General features: G+C 48.1%; 1 protein-coding gene across 1 annotated transcript in view; it reads right to left on the bottom strand.

Moving 5' to 3' along the window:
• Positions 1-21,759, bottom strand: part of LOC141077565 (uncharacterized) — a 63,776-nt gene extending 42,017 nt beyond the window's left edge. Inside the window, exons 1-2 of the mRNA XM_073564564.1 lie at positions 21,671-21,759; positions 127-1,170 (exon numbers count right to left, since the gene is read on the bottom strand). Coding sequence (XP_073420665.1) covers positions 127-1,018 — 892 coding nt within the window. The 5' untranslated portion in view covers positions 1,019-1,170; positions 21,671-21,759. The remainder of the gene's footprint in view (positions 1-126; positions 1,171-21,670) is intronic.
• Positions 21,760-24,585: the final 2,826 nt, after the last annotated feature.

The following is a 24,585-nucleotide window of genomic DNA, read 5'->3' as shown; positions in this document are numbered from 1 at the left end:
CCTCTGTGTGACTGCTGTGATGTCTAACAAGATGCTCTTTCCGGTCAAATCATTTCCCACATTCTGAACAGGAAAAAGGCTTCTCCCTTGTGTGAGTTCTCTGGTGCCTAACCAAATTTGAGTTAAGATTAAAAGATTTCCCACATTCTGAACATGAAAAAGGCTTCTCCCCTGTGTGACTTCTATGGTGAGTAACAAGCAGTGATTTATCTGCAAAAGATTTCCCACATTCTGAACATGAATATTGCTTCTCTCCAGTGTGAGTTCTTTGGTGCTTAACAAGATTTCTTTTCAGGTTAAAACATATCCCACATTCTGAACATGAAAAAGGCTTCTCTCCTGTGTGTATTCTTTGGAGTGCAACACAATGTGATTTGTTGTTAAAACGTTTCCCACATTCTGAACATGAAAAAGGCTTCTCCCCTGTGTGAGTTCTATGGTGAGTAACAAGCAGTGATTTATGTGCAAAACATTTCCCACATTCTGAACATGAAAAAGGCTTCTCCCCTGTGTGAGTTCTATGGTGAGTAACAAGCAGTGATTTATGTGCAAAACATTTCCCACATTCTGAACATGAAAAAGGCTTCTCCCCTGTGTGAGTTCTATGGTGAGTAACAAGCAGTGATTTACGTGTAAAACATTTCCCACATTCTGAACATGAAAAAGGCTTCTCCCCTGTGTGAGTTCTATGGTGTTTATCAAGATTCCCTTTCTGGTTAAAACATTTCCCACATTCTGAACATGAAAAAGGCTTCTCCCCTGTGTGAGTTCTCCGGTGTGTAACAAAATGTGATTTGTTGTTAAAACATTTCCCACATTCTGAACATGAAAAAGGCTTCTCCCCTGTGTGAGTTCTCCGGTGTGTAACAAAATGTGATTTGTTGTTAAAACATTTCCCACATTCTGAACATGAAAATGACTTCTTTGCTTTAGGAGCAGTTTGCTTTTTAATGTCTCTTTTGTGACTTTGATTTTCCTTAGTAGTCGGTAATGAATCAGAAGATGGGACCTGTTTCATAGGATCAGATGACAGATCTTTGCTGTGAATGGATGATGATATATCTGGAGTAATGGTAATCACTTCAGTTGTATCTTGTAGGATCTCAAGATCATCAGATTTAATAGTTGAAGATGTCAGCTGTCCCTCTGATCTCCTGGTACAGTCATCTGCTAAGATAAAAAAACAATTTTTTTAATAAAATATCCTTGAGTTTTATATTCTTGAACATTTCTACTTAAACTGTCCATAAAAATGGCAAGCTATGTAAAAAACTTTAATTATTTACCAAGACAATGACAATTCACAGTCTAATAGAAAACCTTGTTGGATGAACCAGTAGTGTGCGGTGTTCAACTGTCCGTTCATTCTGCCTCCCAAATATCAAATAGAAAGAAACCAATCAATGTTATGTAAGCAAAAATAATACCAATTCTCATCTCACAAAAACAAGTCCCCACTCAGGTCCATCATCTGTCATTGGAAAAACAGAGGTTCCCACACTATTAGTGGCTCAAAGGCTGTTGAAAAGCAACAGAGTTTCTATAAACCAATCCAGCAAAATCCGCTCTCACTCCGGAGTCTTGCAGTGTGCGCAAACAACATTTAGGATCCCTGTATTTAGCAATATTATAGTGAGAAGAATCCACTTAATTTTTGGTGTGTGTCTCCTGGAGCACAATCTGGGCATTATGTGCTGGGTATCAAAATGGCAAATGTGTAATTTTCACTCTCCAACATCCACTGCGTGTTAATTTCCGGAAAGTGGCTGTGGAATCAAAATATTCACTCCTCCTGTGGTCTAAATTGCTGGTACCCCTCGTTTGATGATAGAAAAACCCACAATGGTGACAGAAATATCTTGAATCTGACAAAAGTAGTAATAAATAAAAAATGACCCCCGCGGTCACAGGGGTCGCAGCTGCGACGGGGCCCGAGCGCTTAGGGGTCTGGGCCCCCAGTCAGGGCATTAATGCCCTGACTGGCGTATGGAGCCCAATGAGCAGAGGAGGCCCGCATTGGGCCCCAGCGGCGGGGCAGGCTGGGCGGGAGGGGGGTCAGAGAGGCACCATGTCAGCACCGACCCCCCCGCCGCATTGAACTGTACCGGCGTCTATGATGCCGGTACAGTTCAAAGCAATGATGGAGGAGAGCGTCAGCCGACGCTCCCTCTCCCATCATTCCCCTGTCTGCCTCTGACACATGCGCACTAACTGTTTATCAGGCAGAGCAGGAGACAGGAGCTGGGAGCAGCGGAAGCACGATTAGAAGGTGAGGAGAGTTTTTCTTTTAGTTTATGCAACAGTACAGCCAGGACTGTGGGGCCATTCTCGGGGGGGCTGTATACCATGGTGCTGTATACCATGGGGGGTGCTGTGCTGTATACCATGCAGGGCTGTATACCATGCAGTGCTGTATACCATGGGGGGTGCCGTGCTGTATACCATGGGGGGTGCCGTGCTGTATACCATGCCGTGCTGTATACCATGGGGGTGCTGTACTGTACACCATGGGGGTGCTGTATACCATGGGGGTGCTGTATACCAAGGCGGGGTGCTGTGCTGTATACCATGGGGGGTGCTGTGCTGTATACCATGGGGGGTGCCGTGCTGTATACCATGCCGTGCTGTATACCATGGGGGGTGCTGTGCTGTATACTATGCTCTGCTGTATACCATGGCGGGGTGCTATGCTGTATACCATAGGGGACTGTATACCATGGGGGGTGCTGTGCTATACACTTCATGTCCTCAGAACTTCCAACCCTCATCCTGGGAAATTTCAACATCCCCATTAACAGCCCTACCTCCACATCTGCATCCCAGCTTCTATCACTAACCACCTCTCTAGGCCTCTCGCAGCTTTCAACCTCTGAGACACACAAGGACGGTAACACCCTGGATCTGGTCTTCGGTCAGCTCTGTTCAATCTCCCACCTAAATAACTCACCGCTTCCACTCTCTGACCACAACATTCTCTCCTTCACGCTCACAAATCCTCGCCCACCCCAGCTTACTCCTACCTACCACACAGTCAGAAATCTACAAGCCATTAACCCTCAGACACTTTCAGATTCCCTACACTCATCACTGTCCCCAATCTCCTCTTTATCCTGTCCTAATCTGGCTGTTCATCACTACAATGACACTCTTAGAAGCACCCTTGACCAAGTAGCTGCCCTCACCCTCAGAACCTCCAAGCACAGAGTAAAACAGCCCTGGCTCACATCGCAAACTCAACTTCTCCAGCAATGCTCTAGGAGTGCTGAATGCCTATGGAGAAAAACCCGCACACCTGAAGACTTCATCCACTTCAAATTTATGTAAGAACCTATAATGCTGCCCTTCACCTCGCCAAACAGACCTACTTCACCACCCTGATCTCCTCACTAGCCAACAACCCCAAGAAACTTTTTGACACTTTTCACTCCCTCCTCAGGCCAAAAGCACAAGCCCCTATCACAGACATTTGTGCTGATGCCCTGGCCTCCCACTTGACAGAAAAAATAGATAATATCCGTAAGGAAATCTCTCAACCACCAAGTGCTGTGACTCCCATCCCTTCCTGCATCTCCCCTGGCTCACTTTCCACATTTGATCCCATCACAGAAGAAGAAGTCTCCAGACTCCTCTCTTCTTCTCGTCCGACTACATGCACTACTGACTCCATTCCCTCACATCTCCTCCAGTCTCTCTCTCCAGTCGTCACAACCCACCTAACTACAATCTTTAATCTCTCCCTCTCCTCGGGCATTTTCCCATCCTCCTTCAAACACGCCATTGTTACTCCATTACTAAAGAAACCCGCTCTCAACCCATCCTGCACCAACAACTACAGACCAGTCTCCAATCTCCCCTTCATCTCTAAACTTTTGGAACTCTTAGTTTACTCCCGCCTTACCCGTTACCTCTCCACTCACTCCCCTTCACAGACCGGCTTCCGCCGCCTACATTCGACTGAAACTGCACTCATCAAAGTGACCAATGACCTTCTGACAGCAAAACGTAACGGTGACCACTCTCTACTCATTCTTCTTGACCTATCTGCAGCTTTCGATACTGTTGACCACCATCTCCTACTCTCTAGGCTCCAGTCACTAGGCATTAAGGACACTGCTCTCTCCTGGTTCTCTTCCTATCTCTCTGACCGCTCCTTCAGTGTTTTGTTCTCTGGCTTCACGTCATCTCCTCTTCCTCTTGCTGTCGGGGTACCTCAGGGCTCAGTCCTTGGCCCCCTTCTTTTCTCTCTCTACACAGCCCCAATTGGACAGACCATCAGCAGATTTGGCTTTCAGTAACATCTTTATGCTGATGACACACAACTATATACGTCTTCTCCCGACCTTACCCCCGCTGTACTACAGAACGCCAGTGACTGTCTGTCCACAGTCTCGAATATCATGTCCACTCTCTATCTGAAACTCAACTTCTCCAAAACTGAACTTCTTCTGCTCCCGCCGTCTACTAACCTCCCTAAATCTGACATTTCCCTCTCTGTGGGTGGTACCACAATAACACCCCGGCATCAGGCACGCTGTCTGGGTGTTATGTTTGACACCAATCTCTCCTTCACATCCCATATACAATCTCTTGCCCGCTCTTGCCGCTTACACCTAAAGAACATCTCTAGAATCCGCCCTTTTCTCAACATGGAAGCAACAAAAACCCTCACTGTAGCAATGATCCACTCCCGCCTGGATTACTGCAATGCTCTATTAATTGGCCTCCCTGTTATGGATGAGTCACCGAAGGAGGAAAAACAGGCCCTGAAGCCGCTAGGCTTCAAAAAGACTATATCAGCACTCAGGTAAATTCTGAAGACAGAGCCAGAGATCAACAGATCAGAGACAAAAATGGAATTCAGCTCACCCCCGGCCGGGGATCTCTGAACTCCATAAAACAAGGCAAACAAAACCAGAACTAAGGAGTACAAAAGGCAGAGACAAAACTTAGCTTTGAGAAGCAGAAATCAGACTGGTCTCCAAGATTCCAGCAGGAAAATCACCAGCAAGGCAGCAGGGCGTCGGCTGCCTTATATCCAGTCATCAGTTCCTGTGACCCAGTCATCATCTACCTGCTCAGCTGTTTGGTAATCAGCCTCACTACCTTCCTTCGCCAGAAGAGGGAGTTCATCAGACCTCACTGGTGAAGGGAAAAATGAACTCACAACAGTACCTCCCCCTTGAGGAGGGGTCACCGAACCCTCATCCATGCCACCAGGGCGATCAGGGTGAGCCCGATGAAAGGCACGCACCAATCTTTCGGCATGAATATCAGAGGCAGAGACCCAGGAATTATCCTCCTGACCATAACCCTTCCACTTAACCAAATACTGGAGTCTCCGTCTAGCCAGACGGGAATCCAGTATCTTCTCTACCTCATACTCCATGTTACCTTCAACCAATACAGGGTCAGGAGGTGCCACCCCAGGAACTACTGGTTCAACAAACCTCTTCAACAAGGACTTATGGAACACATTATGAATCTTAAACGTGACAGGAAGAGCCAACCGAAAAGAGACGGATTAATAATCTCCAAAATCTTGTAAGGTCTAATAAATCTAGGCTTTAAACTTAGGAGAAGCCACCTTCATAGCGATATTTTTTTATGACAACCAAACCATATCAGCCACCTTAAACTGGGGACCAATGGTACTATGCCGGTTGGAAAACCGCTGGGCCTTTTCCTGGGAGAGAGACAACTTATCCACCACTTGGTCCCAGATCCGATGCATTCTCTCCACCACAGTGTCAACACCTGGGCAGGCAGAAGGCTCCACCTGCCGAGGTGTTGACCATCTTAGAGAATCTATCACAAATCACCCAAATAACGGTCATTCTCTGAGAGACAGGCATATCAGAGATAAAATCCATTGAAATATGGGTCCATGGCCTCTTGGGCACCGGCAAAGGCATCAACAACCCACTAGAGCGAGAACAAGGTTTAGACCGGGAGCAAGTCCCACAGGACTGCACAAAATTCCAGACATCACGAGACAAGGCGGGCCACCAAAAAGACTGACTCACCAGATCTCTAGTACCAAAAATACCTGGATGACCAGCCAATGCAGAGCAATGAACTTCAGACATCACCTTCTTCCTCCACTGGTCAGGAACATACAACTTTCCACTGGGACAACGCTCAGGTTTGTCCTCCTGGAACTCTTCCAGAGCACGTCTCAAATCGGGCGAGATGGCAGAAAGAACTACCCCCTCGCCTAAGATGGTAGCAGGCTTGGTCACAACAGGAGAATCAGCAAAGAAACTCCTAGAGAGGGTGTCTGCCTTGACATTCTTAGTGCCAGGAAGAAAAGAGACCACAAAATCAAAACGTGTGAAAAACAAGGCCCACCTAGCCTGTCTAGGATTCAAGCGTTTGGCCGACTCCAGGTAAATCAAATTCTTGTTGTCAGTAAGGACCACAACCTGGTGTCAAGCTCCCTCCAACCAATGTCTCCACTCCTCAAATGCCCATTTCATGGTCAACAGTTCCCGATTCCCCACATCATAGTTACGTTCGGATGGGGAGAACTTTCGGGAAAAGAAAGCACAGGGATTAATTTTAGATGTCACAGGATCTTTTTGGGACAAAACAGCTACTGCATCAATCTCAGAGGCGTCCACCTCTACCTGAAACGGGAGTGAGACATCAGGTTGCCGCAGAACGGGAGCAGAAGTGAATCTTCGCTTCAGCTCCTGAAAGGAAAAAACAGCCTCCGGAGACCAATTCAGCACATCAGCACCCTTCTTAGTCAAATCAGTCAATGGCTTGGCAATACTAGAAAATTAGCTATAAATTTCCGATAAAAATTAGCAAAACCCAAAAACTTCTGGAGGGCCTTCAAAGAAGTGGGCTGAACCCAATCATAAATGGCCTGTACCTTGGCCGGGTTCATTTCAATAGTTGACGGAGACAAAATGAATCCCAAAAATGAAATCCTCTGTACCCCAAAAAGGCATTTCGATCCCTTGACATACAGGGAATTCTCCCTCAAAATCCGGAACACAGTCCGAACATGGTCCACATGAGAGTCCCAATCCTTGGAAAAGATCAAAATATCATCCAGATAGATAATCAAAAATTTATCCACAAAGTCTCGGAAAATATCGTTCATGAAGGACTGGAAGACAGAAGGGGCATTAGTGAGCCCAAAAGGCATCACCAAGTACTCAAAATGTCCCTTCGGAGTATTAAACGCCGTCTTCCATTCATCCCCATGCTTAATGTGAATAAGATTATACGCCCCCCTGAGGTCAAGCTTGGTAAACCAGCAAGCACCTTTAACTCTGGAGAATAGATCAGAAATCAGGGGTAACGGATACTGATATTTAACAGTAATTTTGTTGAGGGCACGATAGTCAATACAAGGCCTTAATGAACCATCTTTTTTAGCCACGAAAAAAAAACCGGCACCTAAGGGTGACGAGGATGGTCTAATATGACCCTTCTCCAACGCCTCCTTAATATAGGATCGCATAGCCTCGTGTTCGGGTACAGATAAATTGAAGAGCCAACCCTTGGGAAATTTGCACCCCGGGCTCAGCTCAATTGCACAGTCATAACTCCTATGAGGAGGCAAAGACGCAGACTCATTCTCACTAAATACATCATAAAAGTCAGCCAAATAGTCAGGAACATCATGCGACTGGGGAGAGGTGGAGAAAACAGGAGCATCACTAAGGGCACACCGACAACCCCAACTCACCACAGACACAGATTTCCAATCCAAAACTGGATTATGGATTTGCAACCAGGGAAACCCCAGAACAATGGTATCATGCAAATTATGCAACACCAAAAATCTGCAATTTTCTTGATGGTCTGGGGCGACCCGCATTACCACCTGGGTCCAAAACTGAGGTTTATTTTTCGCCAAAGGAGTCGCATCATTACCCCTCAAAGGGATAGGCATCCGCAAAGGCGTCATAGGAAATCCACAACGTTTAGCAAAATCCAAGTCCATCAGGTTCAGAGCTGCTCCCGAATCCACAAAAGCCTTAGCGGAAAATGTGGACAGGGAGCAGATCAGAGTAATTGCCAGAAGAAACTTAGGTTGAACACCAACCACAGAAAACGTGTGAGCACAACGTTTCTCTCGTTTAGGGCAGACAGAAATAATATGCGAGGCATCTCCACAAAAAAAAAACACAGCTTATTACGCCTTCTGAACTCCTGATGTTGCCCCCTTTCACAAAACTCTATCACATTGCATAGGTTCAGACATTTGTTCAACAGGTGGCAACACCTCTCGTGCGGTCTTACGTTCACGCAAACGCCGATCAACCTGAATGGCTAATGACATAGAATCGTCAAGACCTGAGGGAACAGGAAATCCCATCATAGTATCTTTTACGGTTTCTGACAAACCTTTCCGAAAGAGAGCTGCCAAGGCATCATCATTCCAGGTAGTAAGGACCACCCACTTTCGGAATTTTTGACAGTACAACTCTGCAGAATCCCGACCTTGGCTCAATGCCAACAGGGCCTTTTCAGCCTGATCAATAGCATTAGGTTCATCATACAACAACCCCAAGGCTTGAAAAAATGCATCCACATTATTTAGAATAGGATCATCAGGTTTCAAAGAAAACGCCCAATCCTGGGGATCGCCGCGCAGCAAAGACATGACAATTTTAATCCGCTGCGCGGAGCTCCCCGACGAGTTAGGCTTCAAGGCAAAAAATAATTTACAATTATTCTTGAAATTCAAAAATTTAGACCGATCCCCAAAAAACACATCAGGAGTAGGGATCTTTGGTCCAGCAGCATGTGAATGAGTAAGATAGGCGGAAATTCCCCGCACTTCCGCAGCGAGCTGCTCCACACGATCAGACAATTGCTTCACCTCCATTGAGAGAAAAAAAAAAATTCCCCCTACGGCCTCAGAGATAGAGGAAAAAATATACACAAAGAAATTCTGACACCTTTTTTTTTTCTTACAATTCTTTCCTGCTATTGAGTACCCTAGGATCTGCGGTATGGCTGGTGATTCTGTAATGGATGAGTCACCGAAGGAGGAAAAACAGGCCCTGAAGCCGCTAGGCTTCAAAAAGACTATATCAGTACTCAGGTAAATTCTGAAGACAGAGCCAGAGATCAACAGATCAGAGACAAAAATGGAATTCAGCTCACCCCCGGCCGGGGATGGCTGAACTCCATAAAACAAGGCAAACAAAACCAGAACTAAAGAGTACAAAAGGCAGAGCAAAACTTAGCTTTGAGAAGCAGAAATCAGACTGGTCTCCAAGAATCCAGCAGGAAAATCACCAGCAATGCAGCAGGGCGTCGGCTGCCTTATATCCAGTCATCAGTTCCTGTGACCCAGTCATCAGCTGTTTGGTAATCAGCCTCACTACCTTCCTTCGCCAGAAGAGGGAGTTCATCAGACCTCACTGGTGAAGGGAAAAATGAACTCACAACACCTCCCTGTCACTTGACTATCCCCTCTCCAGTCCATTCTTAATGCAGCTGCCAGGGTCGTCCATCTGGCTAATCGGTACTTGGACGTGTCCGCTCTTCGTCAGTCATTACACTGGCTGCCCATTCATTATAGGATCCAATTCAAAGTACTTGTTCTCACCCACAAAGCTCTCCACAGTGCGGCACCCCCCCACATCTCCTCCCTCATTTCTGTCTATCGGCATAGCCGATCGCTGCGCTCTGCAAACTTTCGACTTACCTCTGCACTAATCTGTACCTCCCACTCCCGACTCCAAGACTTCTCCATGCTGCTCCTATCTTCTGGAATGCTCTACCCCAAGAAATTAGGACTAACCACAATTTGCATAGCTTTAGGCGCTCCCTCAAAACACATTTGTTCACAGTGGCCTATCACATTCACTAATCAAAGTCATTCTATGTGTAAGTGTGCGTGTGTAGCCCATTCACTATCTCTATCCATCCTTCACTCCCTCAAAATGGCTGGACCTTCATTGTAAAAATACAAATGTAAATACACACCTGTACTTTGTATCTCCCTCACCTCATTGTAGATTGTAAGCTCTCACGAGCAGGGTCATCAGGTTGCCGCAAAACCGGGGCGGAAGTGAATCTTCGCTTCAGCTCCTGAAAGGAAGAAACAGCCTCCGGAGACCAATTTAACACATCAGCACCCTTCTTAGTCAAATCAGTCAATGGCTTGGCAATACTAGAAAATTTTGCTATAAATTTCCGATAAAAATTAGCAAAACCCAAAAACTTCTGGAGGGCCTTCAAAGAAGTGGGCTGAACCCAATCGTAAATGGCCTGTACCTTGGCCGGGTCCATTTCAATAGTTGACGGAGACAAAATAAATCCCAAAAAAGAAATCCTCTGTACTCCAAAAAGGCATTTAGATCCTTTGACATACAGGGAATTCTCCCTCAAGATCCGGAACACAGTCCGAATATGTTCCACATGAGAATCCCAATCCTTGGAGAAGATCAAAATATCATCCAGATAGATAATCAAAAATTTATCGACAAAATCTCGGAAAATATCGTTCATGAAGCACTGTAAGACAGAAGGGGCATTAGTGAGCCCAAAAGGCATCACCAGGTACTCACAATGTCCCTCCGGAGTATTAAACGCCGTCTTCCATTCATCCCCATGCTTAATGCGAATAGGACAGGAAAGGAAGGTTGCTGTCTGCAATCTGCCAAAACCCTATCAAAGACATAAGCCAACAGCTGATATGGAAAAAGACCCTGAAGCAGCTAGGCTTCAAAAACTATATCAGCACTCAGGTATTTTCAGAAGACAGAGCTAAAGGAATTCAGCTCACCCCAGCAGGGAATGGCAGAAATCCAGAAAAACAAAGCAAACAAAGTCAAAGCACAAATGCAAAAAGCAGAGCAGAAAAACTTAGCTTTAGAAGAGCAGGAATTCAGACTGGTCTCCAAGGATCCCACAGAGAAATCACCCGCAGGGCAGAAGGGCGTAGGCAGCCTTATATCCAGTCCGTAACTCCACTCAGCCAGTCATCATCATTAGGCTCAGGTGCCTGATAATCAGGCTCACTACCTTTCCTTACCAGAAGAGGGAGTTCATCGGGCCTCAGTAGTGAAGGGGAAAATGAACTCACAACAAGCTCCATTACCTCCAGTAACCACAAGAGGGAGCCCAGAAAGAGAACTCACAATCCCTCTGTCAATCTGACCAGCTCCACTACCTTCAGTAATAACCAGAGGGAGGCCAGAAAGCGAATTCACAACAGGGGGTGCTGTATACCATGGTGGGTTGCTGTGCTGTATACCATGTGGTGCTGTGCTGTATACCATGCGATGCTATATACCATGGGGGGCTGTATACCATGCTACGCTGTATACCATGGGGGTGCTGTGTTGTATAGAATGGGGGGGGGTGCTGTGCTGTATACCATGCGGTAATGTGCCGTATACCATGTGATGCTGTGCTATATACTATGTGATGGTTACATCACTCCGCCATACTCACCCGGCCTCCGCTCCCACGCCGCAGTTGGCCTCCGCTCCCATGCCGCAGCCTCTCTCCACCCGACGGCCGCAGCGGTCACCTGAGACGGGCTCGCGACCGATGCCGTCCCTGCATGCTATGCGCATGCACCATAGGCCGCGGCCGCGCCTCCTTCCTGCTTCTTATGCTCCGGCTGTGCCCTGACCCGGAAGCACCTTTGGACTAATGGTGGACCAGACGGGGCCATATCAGGCTGCTTCCCCCTGAGGGAGGCGCCTGATCATTGTGTTTCCAGCACTCTGGCCTTGCTACATCGTGTACGCTCTGCTCCTGCAGTTCCGTTCTCGGCTGCTCCCCGCAGCAGCTTCTCAGTCCTGCTTCCCGTGTTCTTTGTTCTCTTCCGCAGTTGTCTTCTGTGTTCCTGCTCCAGTCCTGTCTCCAGTGTTCCTGCCGTCCTACTCCAGTCCTGCCTTCAGTGTTCCTGCCGACCTACTCCAGTCCTGTCTCCAGTGTTCCTGCCGTCCTACTCCAGTCCTGCCTCCAGTGCTCCTGCCGTCCTACTCCAGTCCTGCCTCCAGTGTTCCTGTCGTCCTACTCCAGTCCTGCCTTCAGTGTTCCTGCCGTCCTACTCCAGTCTCAGTCTTACTCCGATCCATCCTGAGCCGCCCCTCTTGGTACCGGCTACCGTGGTACTCGAACCCCTGGGCCTGCTCCTAACGGTCCCTGTATAGGGGTCGGTTCCACCTGGCAGCTCGCCTGGGGTCCCTCGGTGCCACGGTCCAGAGGGTCCACTCCCGGGGTTTCCTGCTCCAGACCACTCACGCTAACAGTGATGCTGTGCTATGTACTATGCTGCTGTGTTATATACCATGGGGGGTACATTATATTCTATGGGGGAGGCTGTGTTATATAATATGAGGGGCGGCATTATATTCTATGGTATAGCAAGTCAGACATCTGCCCTCTGCTCCTTTCATTCTCTATGTGGGGGTGGAATTATGGGAGCGATGAGGCTGTGGACAGTTCGGGGGATGGAGCCTGGGCTGGTCTCAAGGGGGCCCCGAAAATTTTGCCAGTATGGGGTCCCCGAAACTCCTAGTGGCAGCCCGGGGTGGGGGGACCCCATTTGAAAGTTCGCATAGGGGCCCATAACTTTGTAGTTACACCATAGCTTTTTAACCATGCTTCCACAGTATTTAAAAAAAAAGTAAAACTCATGAAATTTATTTTTTATTTTAGGATATTTGTGTTTTTTGCTTTTTGTTTTCTCTGGTTAATGGTCATGTGTTAATATGCACTTACATTGTGCATACACATTAACTTACCTTCTCAGTTCAGACTCCAGTTTTTTGTTTTTTTTTAACTCATGAAATAGGCCTGGACAGGAATTATGGTACCCTTAACTTAACCGCTTTGTGACCACCAAGAGTAGATAAACGTCGGCGCTAGCAGGACTTTGTGCACCGCCGACGCTTGTCAGCGGTTTTGTGCTCATCGGGCCCCCCATGTACCTTATAACTGGGGGATTCTGGCACACAGCGCTTCCTGTGACCCCCGACCTCATTGAGACCTGATTGGTTCAGGTCCTTATGACGTCAGTGTCACACCAGCCAATGAGACAAATCACTAGATAAGTTTGTTGTAGCAGCAAACTTTTCTGGGCAATCTGCCTCAGATCTCCTGTCAGTGAGACATTAGAGAAGAAACAGTGTTACAAGTGCTGCTGCAAACAGCTGTGTCAGTCAGCGATTGTGCTATAAAGTAAAAAGAAACAGATAAGGCATGTTAGAGTTAGTGCTAGAGTTAGGTTTAGTGTTGAGGCTAGAGTTAGGGTTACTGTTAGGGTTACTGTTAGGCTAAAGTTAGAGTTACTGTTAGGGTTTATTCTAAAGTGCGGTGGTGCTTTGTGCTGCGTGGAGAGCTCCGTTGGCATTTTGTCAAAGCCTGGAGACCCCCGCAGTTCCATTGCTGGGATGCGGTGGTCTCCGGAAAAATGGCCGCCGTGGGCGGCGCATGCTCGGATTCAGATCTCTGCCACCGCATCGCAGCAATGGAGCTGCAGGGGCCTCCGGCTTTGACAAAATGGCGGCATAGCCCCCCACGCAGCACAGAGCACCGCCGCCCCAGCATAGAGCGCTGCAGCCACACCAGCACAATGCGCTGCCGCCCCAGCACAAAACACTGCCGCCTCCCTAGCACAGAGCGCTGCCGCCGCCCCAGCACAGAGCACTGCCGCCGCCCCAGCACAGAGCGCTGCCACCCCAGCACAGAGCACCGCTGCCTCACCAGCCTGGGATGGGATTTTCCGGAGGCCTGGGCCACCAAACAACCTCTGTGACCACTCTTGCACCTGTGCTGATCCCCCCGATAAGCTGAATTCGGACTGTAAGATGGACCCCCATTTGGCACATTTTTTCCCCTATTTTCCTTTTGAAAATTTTGGGTGCATCTTATAGTCCGAAAAATACAGTTATTATTTTTTCTTCACTGCCCAATGGTATAATCTTCTATGGAACAGCTGTGGTGTCAGTATACTCACTGTACCACTAGAAGAATTCATTCAGGGAAGTATTTGGAAAAATGTAGTCACTTTTGGGGGCTTATGCTGTCCTGGCAACTCAGGGGCTCTGACAATGTGACATGTCACCCACAAACAATTCCAGCAAAATCTGATCTCCTATATGGCGCTACTTCCCTTCCAAGCTCTGTCATGCGGCCAAACAGTAGTATTCTTCCACATATGGGGTATGGGCGTACTCAGGAGAAATTGCTCAACAACTTTTGGCATCCAATTTCTCCTGTTACCCTTTGGAAAAAAAATGAGGGTGAATAGCTTAGTTACTCACCGATAACGGTGTTTCTCGGAACCCATGATAGCACCATGGAGAGAGGGGATCCGCCCATCAGGTACAGGAACCTACAGATAAAAAGGGCGGCACCTCTCCTCCGCCCCCAGTTGGTTACAGAGCATCAGAGGGTCTCCAGGTTAGTTAACAACAAAAGAATATACATAACATTGTAATGTTGCATATTATCAAGAAGCACCGTGTCTAAATGAAAACCAATCTACGAACAGTAAAACGTGCTCACCGCACACATGAAGGGGGGGAATAAGCGGGTGTTGTCATGGGTTCCGAGAAACACCGTTATCGGTGAGTAACTAAGCTATTCCCTCTCACCCATGACAGCACCACGGAGAGAATTTCAGAGATTTGTAGCTTAGGGAGGGACCACAGCCTGAAGGACCCTTCTCCCAAAGGTCAGGTCAGACGTAGAGGCTAGATCTAAACGATAGTGTCTGAAAAAGGTAGAAGGTGATGACCAGGTGGCCGCCTTACAGATCTGTTCTATAGATACCTCCGATCTTCCAGCCCATGAGGTCACCATCGCTCTTGTGGAATGAGCTCTCAACCCTTCCGGGATGGTATTTCCACTTGATGAATATGCCCTGGCAATCGCATCCCTTATTCACCTTGCCAGGGTACTCTTAGATGCTTTGAGTCCCTTCCGAGGTCCCTGGAAACACACAAAGAGAGAGCCTTCCTTCCTACATTCTTTGGTGGCCTCTAAGTACTGAACTAGGCACCTCTTTACATCTAGGGTATGAAATCTTTCCTCTCCCCTATTCCTAGGGTTTGGGCAGAAGAAGGAAGGACTGCCTCCTGGGACCTATGAAAATGTGATGCTACTTTAGATAGATATGCCGGGTCAGGCTTTAAGATGACTCTGTCGTCTAGTATTTTAGTAAACGGTGGCGCCGCTGATAAAGCTTGAATATCGCTCACCCTGCGAGTCGACGATAGCGCCACCTGAAGCACAGTTTTTAATGATAAGATATTTAGGGGTACTGACTGGATAGGTTCAAACGGGGGACCTGTTAGTGCGGATAGTGCGAGATTCAGGTCCCACAATGGTAATTTCAGGCTGACTATTGGCCTGGACCTGGTTGCGGCCCTAATAAACCATGTTACCCCGGGGCTGCCTGCCATATCCTGGTTATAAAGGGCACCTATGGCTGCTATCTGTATTTTCAGTGTGTTAACCGCCAGTCTCTGCTCTAAGCCCCTCTGCAGAAATTCAACAATTCTGTCAATCTGGACCCCATCCTGAACCCTTGTCCCGGAGGTGGACAGAAATTTCCTCAAAGTTCTCCCATAGGCTCGTCGTGGTCGGTTGCCTACTCTTTTGTAGTGTAGAAACTAGGCTTTCGGAGAACCCCCTTTTCCTCAGCAGTGCCCTTTCAAATTCCATGCTGTAAAATGGAGGTTCACTGCCCGAGGGTGTAACCTTGGTCTCTGAGACAGTAGGTCCGGGAGATCTGGTAAGATCCAGGGGTCAGTTATCGAGAGCATTCTCAGCCAGGAAAACCAAGTTCTTTTTGGCCAGAAGGGGGGTATCAGTATCATTCTCGACCCATCCTCTCTGACTTTCCTTATGACAGCCAGAATGAGAATGATCAGGGGAAAGGCATACGTTAGGTTCTGTGTCCACGGGAGCATCAAGGCGTCCAGGGCCCGAGGATTCCCCCTTTTCTTCCACTTTTTTATTTTTGTAGTCGGCAAACAGATCTATGTCTGGGATTCCCCACATTTCCACAATCTGCCGAAAATGGACCGTTTAAAGGCTCATTCTCCCTGGCGCAATTGAGTGCAACTCAGAAAGTTTGCTGTCTGGTTCTCTGTTCCCTGTATGTGCAGTGCAGGAAGAGATAGTAGGTTTATCTCGGCTAGGGTGAGGATTTTGGAGGACGTGTTCATTAGGGCTCGGGACCTGGATCCCCCCCCTGGTGATTTATATAGGCCACTGTCACTTGATTGTCCGAAAATATGCGGACATGATGACCTTGCAGCATGGATAGGAAGTGTGTTAAGGCATAGCCTACTGCCCAGAGTTCCTTTTGGTTTGAGGAGGCTTCTAATTCCTGGCCTCCCAATTCCCCCTGAGCCACCCTGCTGTTCATGTGTGCTCCCCATCCCATGGGACTGGCATCCGCGGTAATTATATGTGATTTTTATTACCCACGGAATCCATTTGGATAGGTTGTCTGTGTTTCCCCAACAGGCTAGGGAATGAAGTTTTGGAATCTAGGGTAATGCGACCCTCTAAGTGACCTCCTAATGCTAACTGGTTGGCTAATACATCCCATTGGAGATCTCTCCTATGTAGCTGTGCCCACTGGACCGCCGGCAGGCAGGCGGAGAGAGAGGAGAGAGCCTAGTAGTGACATTGCTTTTGTTAGTGTCATGGAAGGGTTCTGAATCGCCTTTGCTATCATTTGAGCAATTCTCTCTTTTTGTGGTCCGGGAGGTAACACTCTTGGGTGTTTGATTCCAGTGTTAGTCCTAGGAACTCCTGAATTTTGCTGGGCTGCAACCTTGATTTTTTCCAGGATTAGAAGCCAGCCGAGGTTCTGTAGAGTGTTCATCACTCTGTCCCTCCGTTCCTTGCATTTTGAGCCGAGTCGCTTGCTATTAAAAAGTCGTCCAAACATGGAATTATTAATATGTCCTGCTGCCTTAGGTGGGCCATCATTTCTGCCACTAGTTTCGTGAAAACTCGTGGGCTATAGATATTCCGAACGGAAGGGCCCTGTATTGAAACTCATCTCGCCATTTATAGAGACCGGCAGTCTGAGGTATTTTCGGTAGTCTTTGTGGATGGGGACGTCATAGTATGCGTCGCTGAGATCTAATACTGTCATAAGGCAGTGTGGGAACAGGATTTTGGTGGTTGACTCCATTTCCTCCTTTCTTTAGTAAACTTAGGACCTCATTTCCGAGAGTTTTTTGTTCTCATATAGATCTTATGGAGTATGGAGTTACCACGTATTTTTGAGGTGTGTGATGAACAGCCCACAGCTGCCACCAAATATGACGAACAGGGGTCCCGCTGCCACCAAAACGTGACGGACAGCAGACCCTGTGTCACCAATATGTCACAATCTCACCACTGACACGGGTGTATCAGTGGACGGAGGGACGCGACACACTGCCGGCACATGGCTATCACAGGCACAGTGGGGGCTTATCTTAGTTATCCCACCACTGGCACCATGTGAACAAAATGCAGCAAACTAACCTTGCTCTAACAATTTACCACAGGGGGGGTTATTTTGGATGCCCCCACCTCTGCTAACAACCTTCCAAGAACTGCGAATATTTATGTATATCCCACTTTCTCAGTTCCACTTTGGAACTTGCAGCTCTCCGGCGCCCCCCTTACCCTCAGGTCAGTCAGGGAACTGCACCTAGGATAATTAGCCGCCGGATGGGCTGCTTGTTGTGCACTGACCTCTAGACTACTGCAGTAAGGAATTATCAATGCTGTGGCCGCAGCCCCTCATTCAGCAATATAAGACCCTTCTGTACTGCCAGCTAGTCTCGGCAGCCGCGCACATTACGCTGCCACCAGCCACGCTTTACTTAATCACAGAGTTAATTAAGAGGGTCCGTGACAAACCCCAAATTAGTAGCGATTATCTAAATAAGGCGTATAGTTCATTTCTAAGAGCATGAAGACAGACTGAATTATTATATCATTTATTCCCCAAAATGAGGGCAGTGATTATATAGATGAAAGTTGCTATAAAGTTGAGACATTACATATGTACAGATACAAGTATAAAACAAAAGTGGATGAAAACAGAAAGTACACTCACGGTTGCTTATGAATCTTTAGGCATCCTATGTGGCTGGAGGGGGAGGGGCACGTAACCAAACGTCGCCACTCATCGGCACGTCTCTCTGGCATGAGGACTTCAGCTGCTCTGAACTGGTTTTGCCAAGGGAATGCCTTATAGCCTCTGCTGTGTGACATCACGGAAGGGGCAGTCTGGAGAGGGTCTGCCCCCTACTCTTGGATTTAGAATCAAACTACAAAACTTAATATAACTGTATCTCGCAGGAGGAAGTTCGCACAAACACGCACATGGTATCATTCTTTGTAGTTTGTTGATTACAATAATTCAAGACCAAATATGCAGTATTTCAGACACACCGTTTAGAAGGAATCCATATCTCATTTTCTAGAAGTCCGAGAATCGTGAAACTTAGGGGTTTAGACAGCTGGCTTTGTGCCCTTCGCAGAAATGTGGGTTTTATATCTCTGCTGCGTATGGTTTTTACGGTACAGTCTCTTTAATATCACCCATAGTTTCATTCAGCCACAGATCAGAGAACAAAGGAACATCTTTTCCACTAGCTTAATTAACATTCCTTGCTCACAGGAAATGGACAGCTTCAGGTTTCACAGAGCTGTGCCCATGAAGACACTGGTGTGTGTGTGTGTGTGTGTGTGGGGGAAGAGAAAGGGGGGATTTGCAGCAACATGGCAGGCTGCAATGTCCTGATAAGAAAATGGGAGACTTCTAGAAGGTTCCAACAGAAAACATCATATTTTGCAGACATTACATTACAGTGGGAGAGAGAGAGTCTATCCTTAGGCCCGAGCCAATCAGACTTACCAACCAAGGGCTGTTCGAGATTTCCCTCCAAGCTGGGAGAAAAAGGTTTAGACTCCCCCCCCCACCTTGGGCAACTGTCACCAAGAGGGTTTCTTGTCTCAGGACGAGTTACCGAAGAGAAACCCCATATCTCTCCTTCTGTCATCCTATTTCTGCTCTGAAAGAACTTTCTGTTACGAAAGGACCTCAAACACTGTAGGACCCAGATTTGGGAATCCCTTCTTTTATCCCCTGCCTTTTGGAGGATGTCATCTATCGTCTCCCCGAATAGGAACTTCCCTTTGCAGGGGATCGACCTAGGTTCATTTTAGTTTGTAAATCCCCTGGCCAACATTTGAGCAACAACGTTCTTTGGGCTGCGTTTGACATGGCTGCTGCTTTAGATGATAATCTCACCAAGTCAGCTGATGAGTCCGCCAAGAATGCCACCGCTCCCCTTATTTACTGGAATAGATTCCAGAATCTTCTCTCTGGGTGTACCTTCCCTTAACTGTCTCTTTAGTTGATCCACCCATACCATAAGGGCTCTGGAGGTACATATTGCCACAATAACTGGCTTCAGATTTCCCCCAGCTGATTCACAAGCGCCCTTGAGGAAGGTATCGGCCATTTTCTCTAAGGGGTCCTTCAGAGTACCCTAAAAGTGTCCTCAAAGGGGAGTGCAAAACTTTTTTGAGGCCTTGGCGACAGCTACGTCTAGTGTCGGGGCTTTGTCCCAAGATGTGGACGCCTCTTCATCAAAGGGATATTTCCTCTTAAGGGAAGGGACAGTGGAGTTTTTCCACTCTGGTTTTTCCCTTTTCTTTTTTTAAGGCCCTGTACGTTCTCGTTTATCGGGAACACTCTGTTTCTTTTGGCCCGGACATTATGTCCTGGACTGACCTATCAGGGCGAGGGACTGCCACCCCCATGGTAGATCTTATTGCCTTAACTAGCGTGTTTACCTCCTCTGGGGGAAAACAATGATGGCCTCCCGTTTCCTCGTCTGAGGATGATGAGCCGGTGACTGAGGTATGTGAGGTAACCTCCCCTGACGTCGAGACTTCTGACTGGGAACCCACTCCAGAGTCCTTCCTTTTAACTTTTTCCCCTTGTTTCAGGGATAAAAGGGCACTCTGAACCTCTGATCTGATTACAGGTCTTAGGTCCGAGGCGAAATCCGGGGTTTCCTCACAAAGAACTTCCTGTATGCAGGATTCGCAGGGCTCTGCTATAAGTGGGGCATTCCCTGTTCTTTGTTTCCCCTTCTTTTTTCCCTGATAAGGGAAAAGAAGTCTATTACAATGGTGAACATTCTCGAAGGTCACTCACCAGATATGCGCGGCTGCAGGTACCGGTTCGGGAGGTGGATTCAGGTCCCGTACGGGCTGATCCAAGGATGGTGACTTGCTCCTTGCAGCCGACCTGCTGCGTTGCGTGGAGTGGCGACTGGATCGGCCATCACTCCTGTCCTGCTCTTTTTGCCGGTGATGCTGGTGTTGCTGTTGCCTGGGCTGCTGCTTAGGCTGCTGCTTGAGCTGTTGCTCCCTTTGCTGGTCGCTGTCTTCCATACTTACAGGACGCCTCCAGCCAGGAGCAATTCCAGCACTTTCATTTTCGAATTTCGCGGCGCGTGACGTCACCTCCTCTACCAGACTGCACCACTGTCTGCCCCGGGGAGTGCGCAGTGCGCTGACTCAGAAGACATTTATCCATTTCCGGGGCAGCACCATATTGGTACACCTCTGTACCATGGCGCTGCCCGTGTGTGTCCCGGGTCCCCACCAGCCCCAGAATCCTTTCCAGAGCGGCGGCTCAGTCCTCTCCCCCCCGCTCACCCTGTCGAGCCCGTCGGCTGCAGCGGTGGCGGCTTCAGGAACCGACCCGCCATGACAGGGGCTTCCCCGCTGTGAGCCCCCGGACGGGACAGCCCTGGATCTCCTATTAGTTAAGCTGCTGCGGTTCTGTAGGTCACCCGTCAGGGACAGGAACCCAACCAGGGGCGGAGGAGAGGTACCGCCCTTTTTATCTGTAGGTTTCTGTCCCTGATGGGCGGATCCCCTCTCTCCATGGTGCTGTCATGGGTGAGAGAGAAGCGATCATTTTTTGTGAAAAAAATATGATTTTTTATTTTCACGGCTCTACATAATTAACTTCTGTGAAGCACTTGAGGGTTCAAGGTGATCAATACACATCTGGATAAGTTGAAATTTTGCTGGATGAAATTTTTTTCTAAGCCTCACAATGGCCACAATATTATAGGCATTATCACCAATAATATCAATGCTATTATATGCATTATGTAATAATGGGGGGCAGGTCAGTGAGGGATCAGCGACCGGTCATAAGCCAATACAGAGGAATATGTAATCAGTGCACCACATAAAGCCCCGCCCACAGTCCCATCCACAGCCCCGCCCACAGCCCCGCCCCAGAGCACGAGAATCTCATTAACTGAAAACTACAAATACAGATTAAACAGTAAACCAGAGTTGCCCTCATTTATGGTGGACCATAGGAGCTACTATGGATCCTGAGCAGAAGATTAGAGAAAATAATATTGCTCCCCATTTCAGGAGAGATTGTGCAGTAATCTGAATTCCTTAGGATCAGAAACAATGTAATTGGTTGTAAGTTCTATAGAAAAGGGCTTTCACTGCCCAAAGTCATTAGAACAGTTTTGGGTGGAGGAGAATGTTGTGGTCTAGAGGGAAAATGGTGATCATGGTAATACGGCCGGACTACACCACCGATAAAGCAGCCACAGCCGGTGACTGAGAGGAATCTGTGACTTCTCTGCATTCAGTGGTTACTACTAACCTGGGTAGTCATATGTGGGAATCTCCTCTTTACACCGCTCATCATCTCTCACATATGTCTCTGTAGTATTAATATGGGTCAGATCTTCACCCTGAAACAAATATTGTAAAAGTCACAGACAGATGGAGAAGTCCCATCTATGATCAGCTCTAATCCTGCCATCTCCACCGCTCTCATTACACAAGTATAAAACATATAATACTGGTGGATAAAACAAGACTGAGCACAAGACCTTCACAGCCATCTACACATCATAGGGGGGATCTCCTGACACCTTCTCTCCATCTACCTGATGATCCTGAGGAGCACTGGGATCTTCTTGGTTACAGTCCTGTGGAAGAAGAGGATGGGGACATCTCTCTGGTGTTGTCCTCTTACTGGACAGATCTGGAGGAAACACATACAGGGACTGAATTCATTCTCTACATACAGATAATTATAGGCCGTGTGTATTTAGTCCTGTCTATTACCTGGTGATGTGAGGGGCTGGGGAACCTCCATTATGACGTTCTTGTACAGATCTCTGTGTCCTTCTAAATACTCCCACTCCTCCATGGAGAAATAGACAGCGACATCCTGACACCTTATAGGAACCTGACACATACAATGATACCGTCATCCCCCCGATCCCTTCATAGTGTTACTGTATAATGTCCCAGCATTCCCAGCAGTGTCACCTCTCCAGTCAGCAGCTCAGTCATCTTGTAGATGAGTTCTAGGATCTTCTGGTCATTGATGTCCTCATGGATCAGGGGGTGAGGTGGAGGCCCCGTGATTGGGCTCAGGGGTCTTCCCCATCCCTCAGACACAGGGTCCTGACAGCGATCACTAGAGGTCTTCTTCACCACTGTGTAATCCTGGTAATGGAGAGACACATTAATAAATCTCACTACAGACATTTCCAGAGTCCTCACCTCTCCAGTTCTGTCCATCTGTTATTCCCATAGATAAGAATGATGTAATGTGACGTCATCAGAATCTCTCACCTCTCCAGTGAGATGGAAGAGGATCTCTAGGGTGAGGTGTAACATCCTCTCCGCCATCTTGTCTCTGTCCATATCCATCCTTGATGGGTAAATCAGGAAAATTCTCTTCTGTAGAAGATCTTCACTGAGAGGATCCGATATTGTAGAGACCTGAATGAGAAGAAGATGATCCGATGTAACATCATAAGAATCCTGTGTAATAATACACTTACTGGAGATAATAAGGGAAACATATGAGGAGATTTATTATCTTACAGGGTTTAGTTTTCTTCCCTGACATCTACTAATAAAACCTATATATTTAGGCCACAGACAACAAGCAGTTTCCTCCTCGGAGTCGGCAGCTGAACACGTTCCTCATAGACTCATCAACGTCACCATCAATTCCCATCAGAGTGAAGGAACATCGCTCCTCTATTCAGCTCTATGGATCCAGGATGAAATCCACTGCGGCCCCTGCAAGAAAAGAGCGAAGTCTGGTGAGACCCCCGAGCCGGAGATTTCTACAGCTGCTCTGTGCGCACAGGACCTGTGATGAGGTCACAGGAGGGGAGGAGTCAGGGGTCACATGATCAGGGGCCTCAGTGTGGGCAGGACTCTGCTGTGCTGGTTGTCATGGTGCTGGATGAGGGGAAGTTTCTGTGTGGGGTCAGGAGGGGTTTACAGGGTGGATGTAGCAGAGCCGTGTGTGTACGAGGTGTACGGAGCGGAGCCGTGTGTGTACGAGGTGTACGGAGCGGAGCCGTGTGTGTACGAGGTGTACGGAGCGGAGCCGTGTGTGTACGAGGTGTACGGAGCGGAGCCGTGTGTGTACGAGGTGTACGGAGCGGAGCCGTGTGTGTGCGAGGTGTGCGGAGCTGTGTGTTTAAGGTGTACGGAGCGGAGCCGTGTGTACGAGGTGTACGGAGTGGAGCCACGTGTGAAGGAGGTGTACGGAGCGGAGCCATGTGTACAAGGTGTACGGAGAGGAGCCGTGTGTGTAGGAGGTGTACGGAGTGGAGCCGCGTGTGTACGAGGTGTACTGAGCGGAGTCGTGTGTGTATGAGGTGTACGGAGCGGAGCCGTGTGTGTACGAGGTATACTGAGCAAAGCCGTGTGTGTCCGAGGTGTACGGAGCGGAGCCATATGTGTACGAGGTGTACGGAGTGGAGCTGTGTGTGTACGAGGTGTACGGAGCGAAGCCGTGTTTGTGTGAACCCCTCTGTGTACGCTGTATACCCCCAGCTTCGGTCTCAGACCCCACAGTGTACGCTGTATACACCCATTTACCCCCATCTTCGGGCGCAGACCCCTTTGTATGCTGTATACATCCATATACCCCCAGCTTCGGTTGCAGACGCCTCTTTGCACGCTGTATACACCCGTATACCCCCAGCTTCAGTCGCAGACCCCTCAGTGTACGCTGTATACACCTGTATTCCCTCAGCTTCATCCGCAGACCCCTCAGTGTGCTCTTTATACACCCATATACCCTCAGCTTCAGTTGCAGACCCCTGTGTATACTGTATACACCTAGCTTCAGTCACAGACCCCGCGTCTCTCACACTATTTACACCTGTATACCCCCAGCTTCAGTCTCAGAACCCTGTGTGTATGCTGTATACACCCGTATACCCCCCAGCTTCGGTCACTGACCCCTCTCTTTACGCTGTATACACCCGTATACCCCCAGCTTCGGTCGCAAACCCCTCTGTGTACGCTGTGTACACCCGTATACCCCCAGCTTCGGTCACAGACCCGTGTTCACTGTATACACCTGTTTATCCCCAGTTTTGGTCGCAGACCCCTGTGTACACTGTATACACCCGTATACCCGCAGGTTCAGTCGTAGACCCCTGTGTATACTGTATTCACCTGTATACCCCCAGCTTCAGTCACAGACCCCGCGTCTCTCACACTGTATACACCTGTATACCCCCATCTTCAGTC

Source organism: Dendrobates tinctorius, unplaced genomic scaffold, assembly GCF_039654945.1.
Source record: "Dendrobates tinctorius isolate UK_male_01 unplaced genomic scaffold, ASM3965494v1 ptg000456l, whole genome shotgun sequence".
Lineage (NCBI taxonomy): Eukaryota > Metazoa > Chordata > Amphibia > Anura > Dendrobatidae > Dendrobates > Dendrobates tinctorius.
Note: the sequence above shows the minus strand (reverse complement) of the source record. Positions and strands in the feature narration are given on the sequence as shown.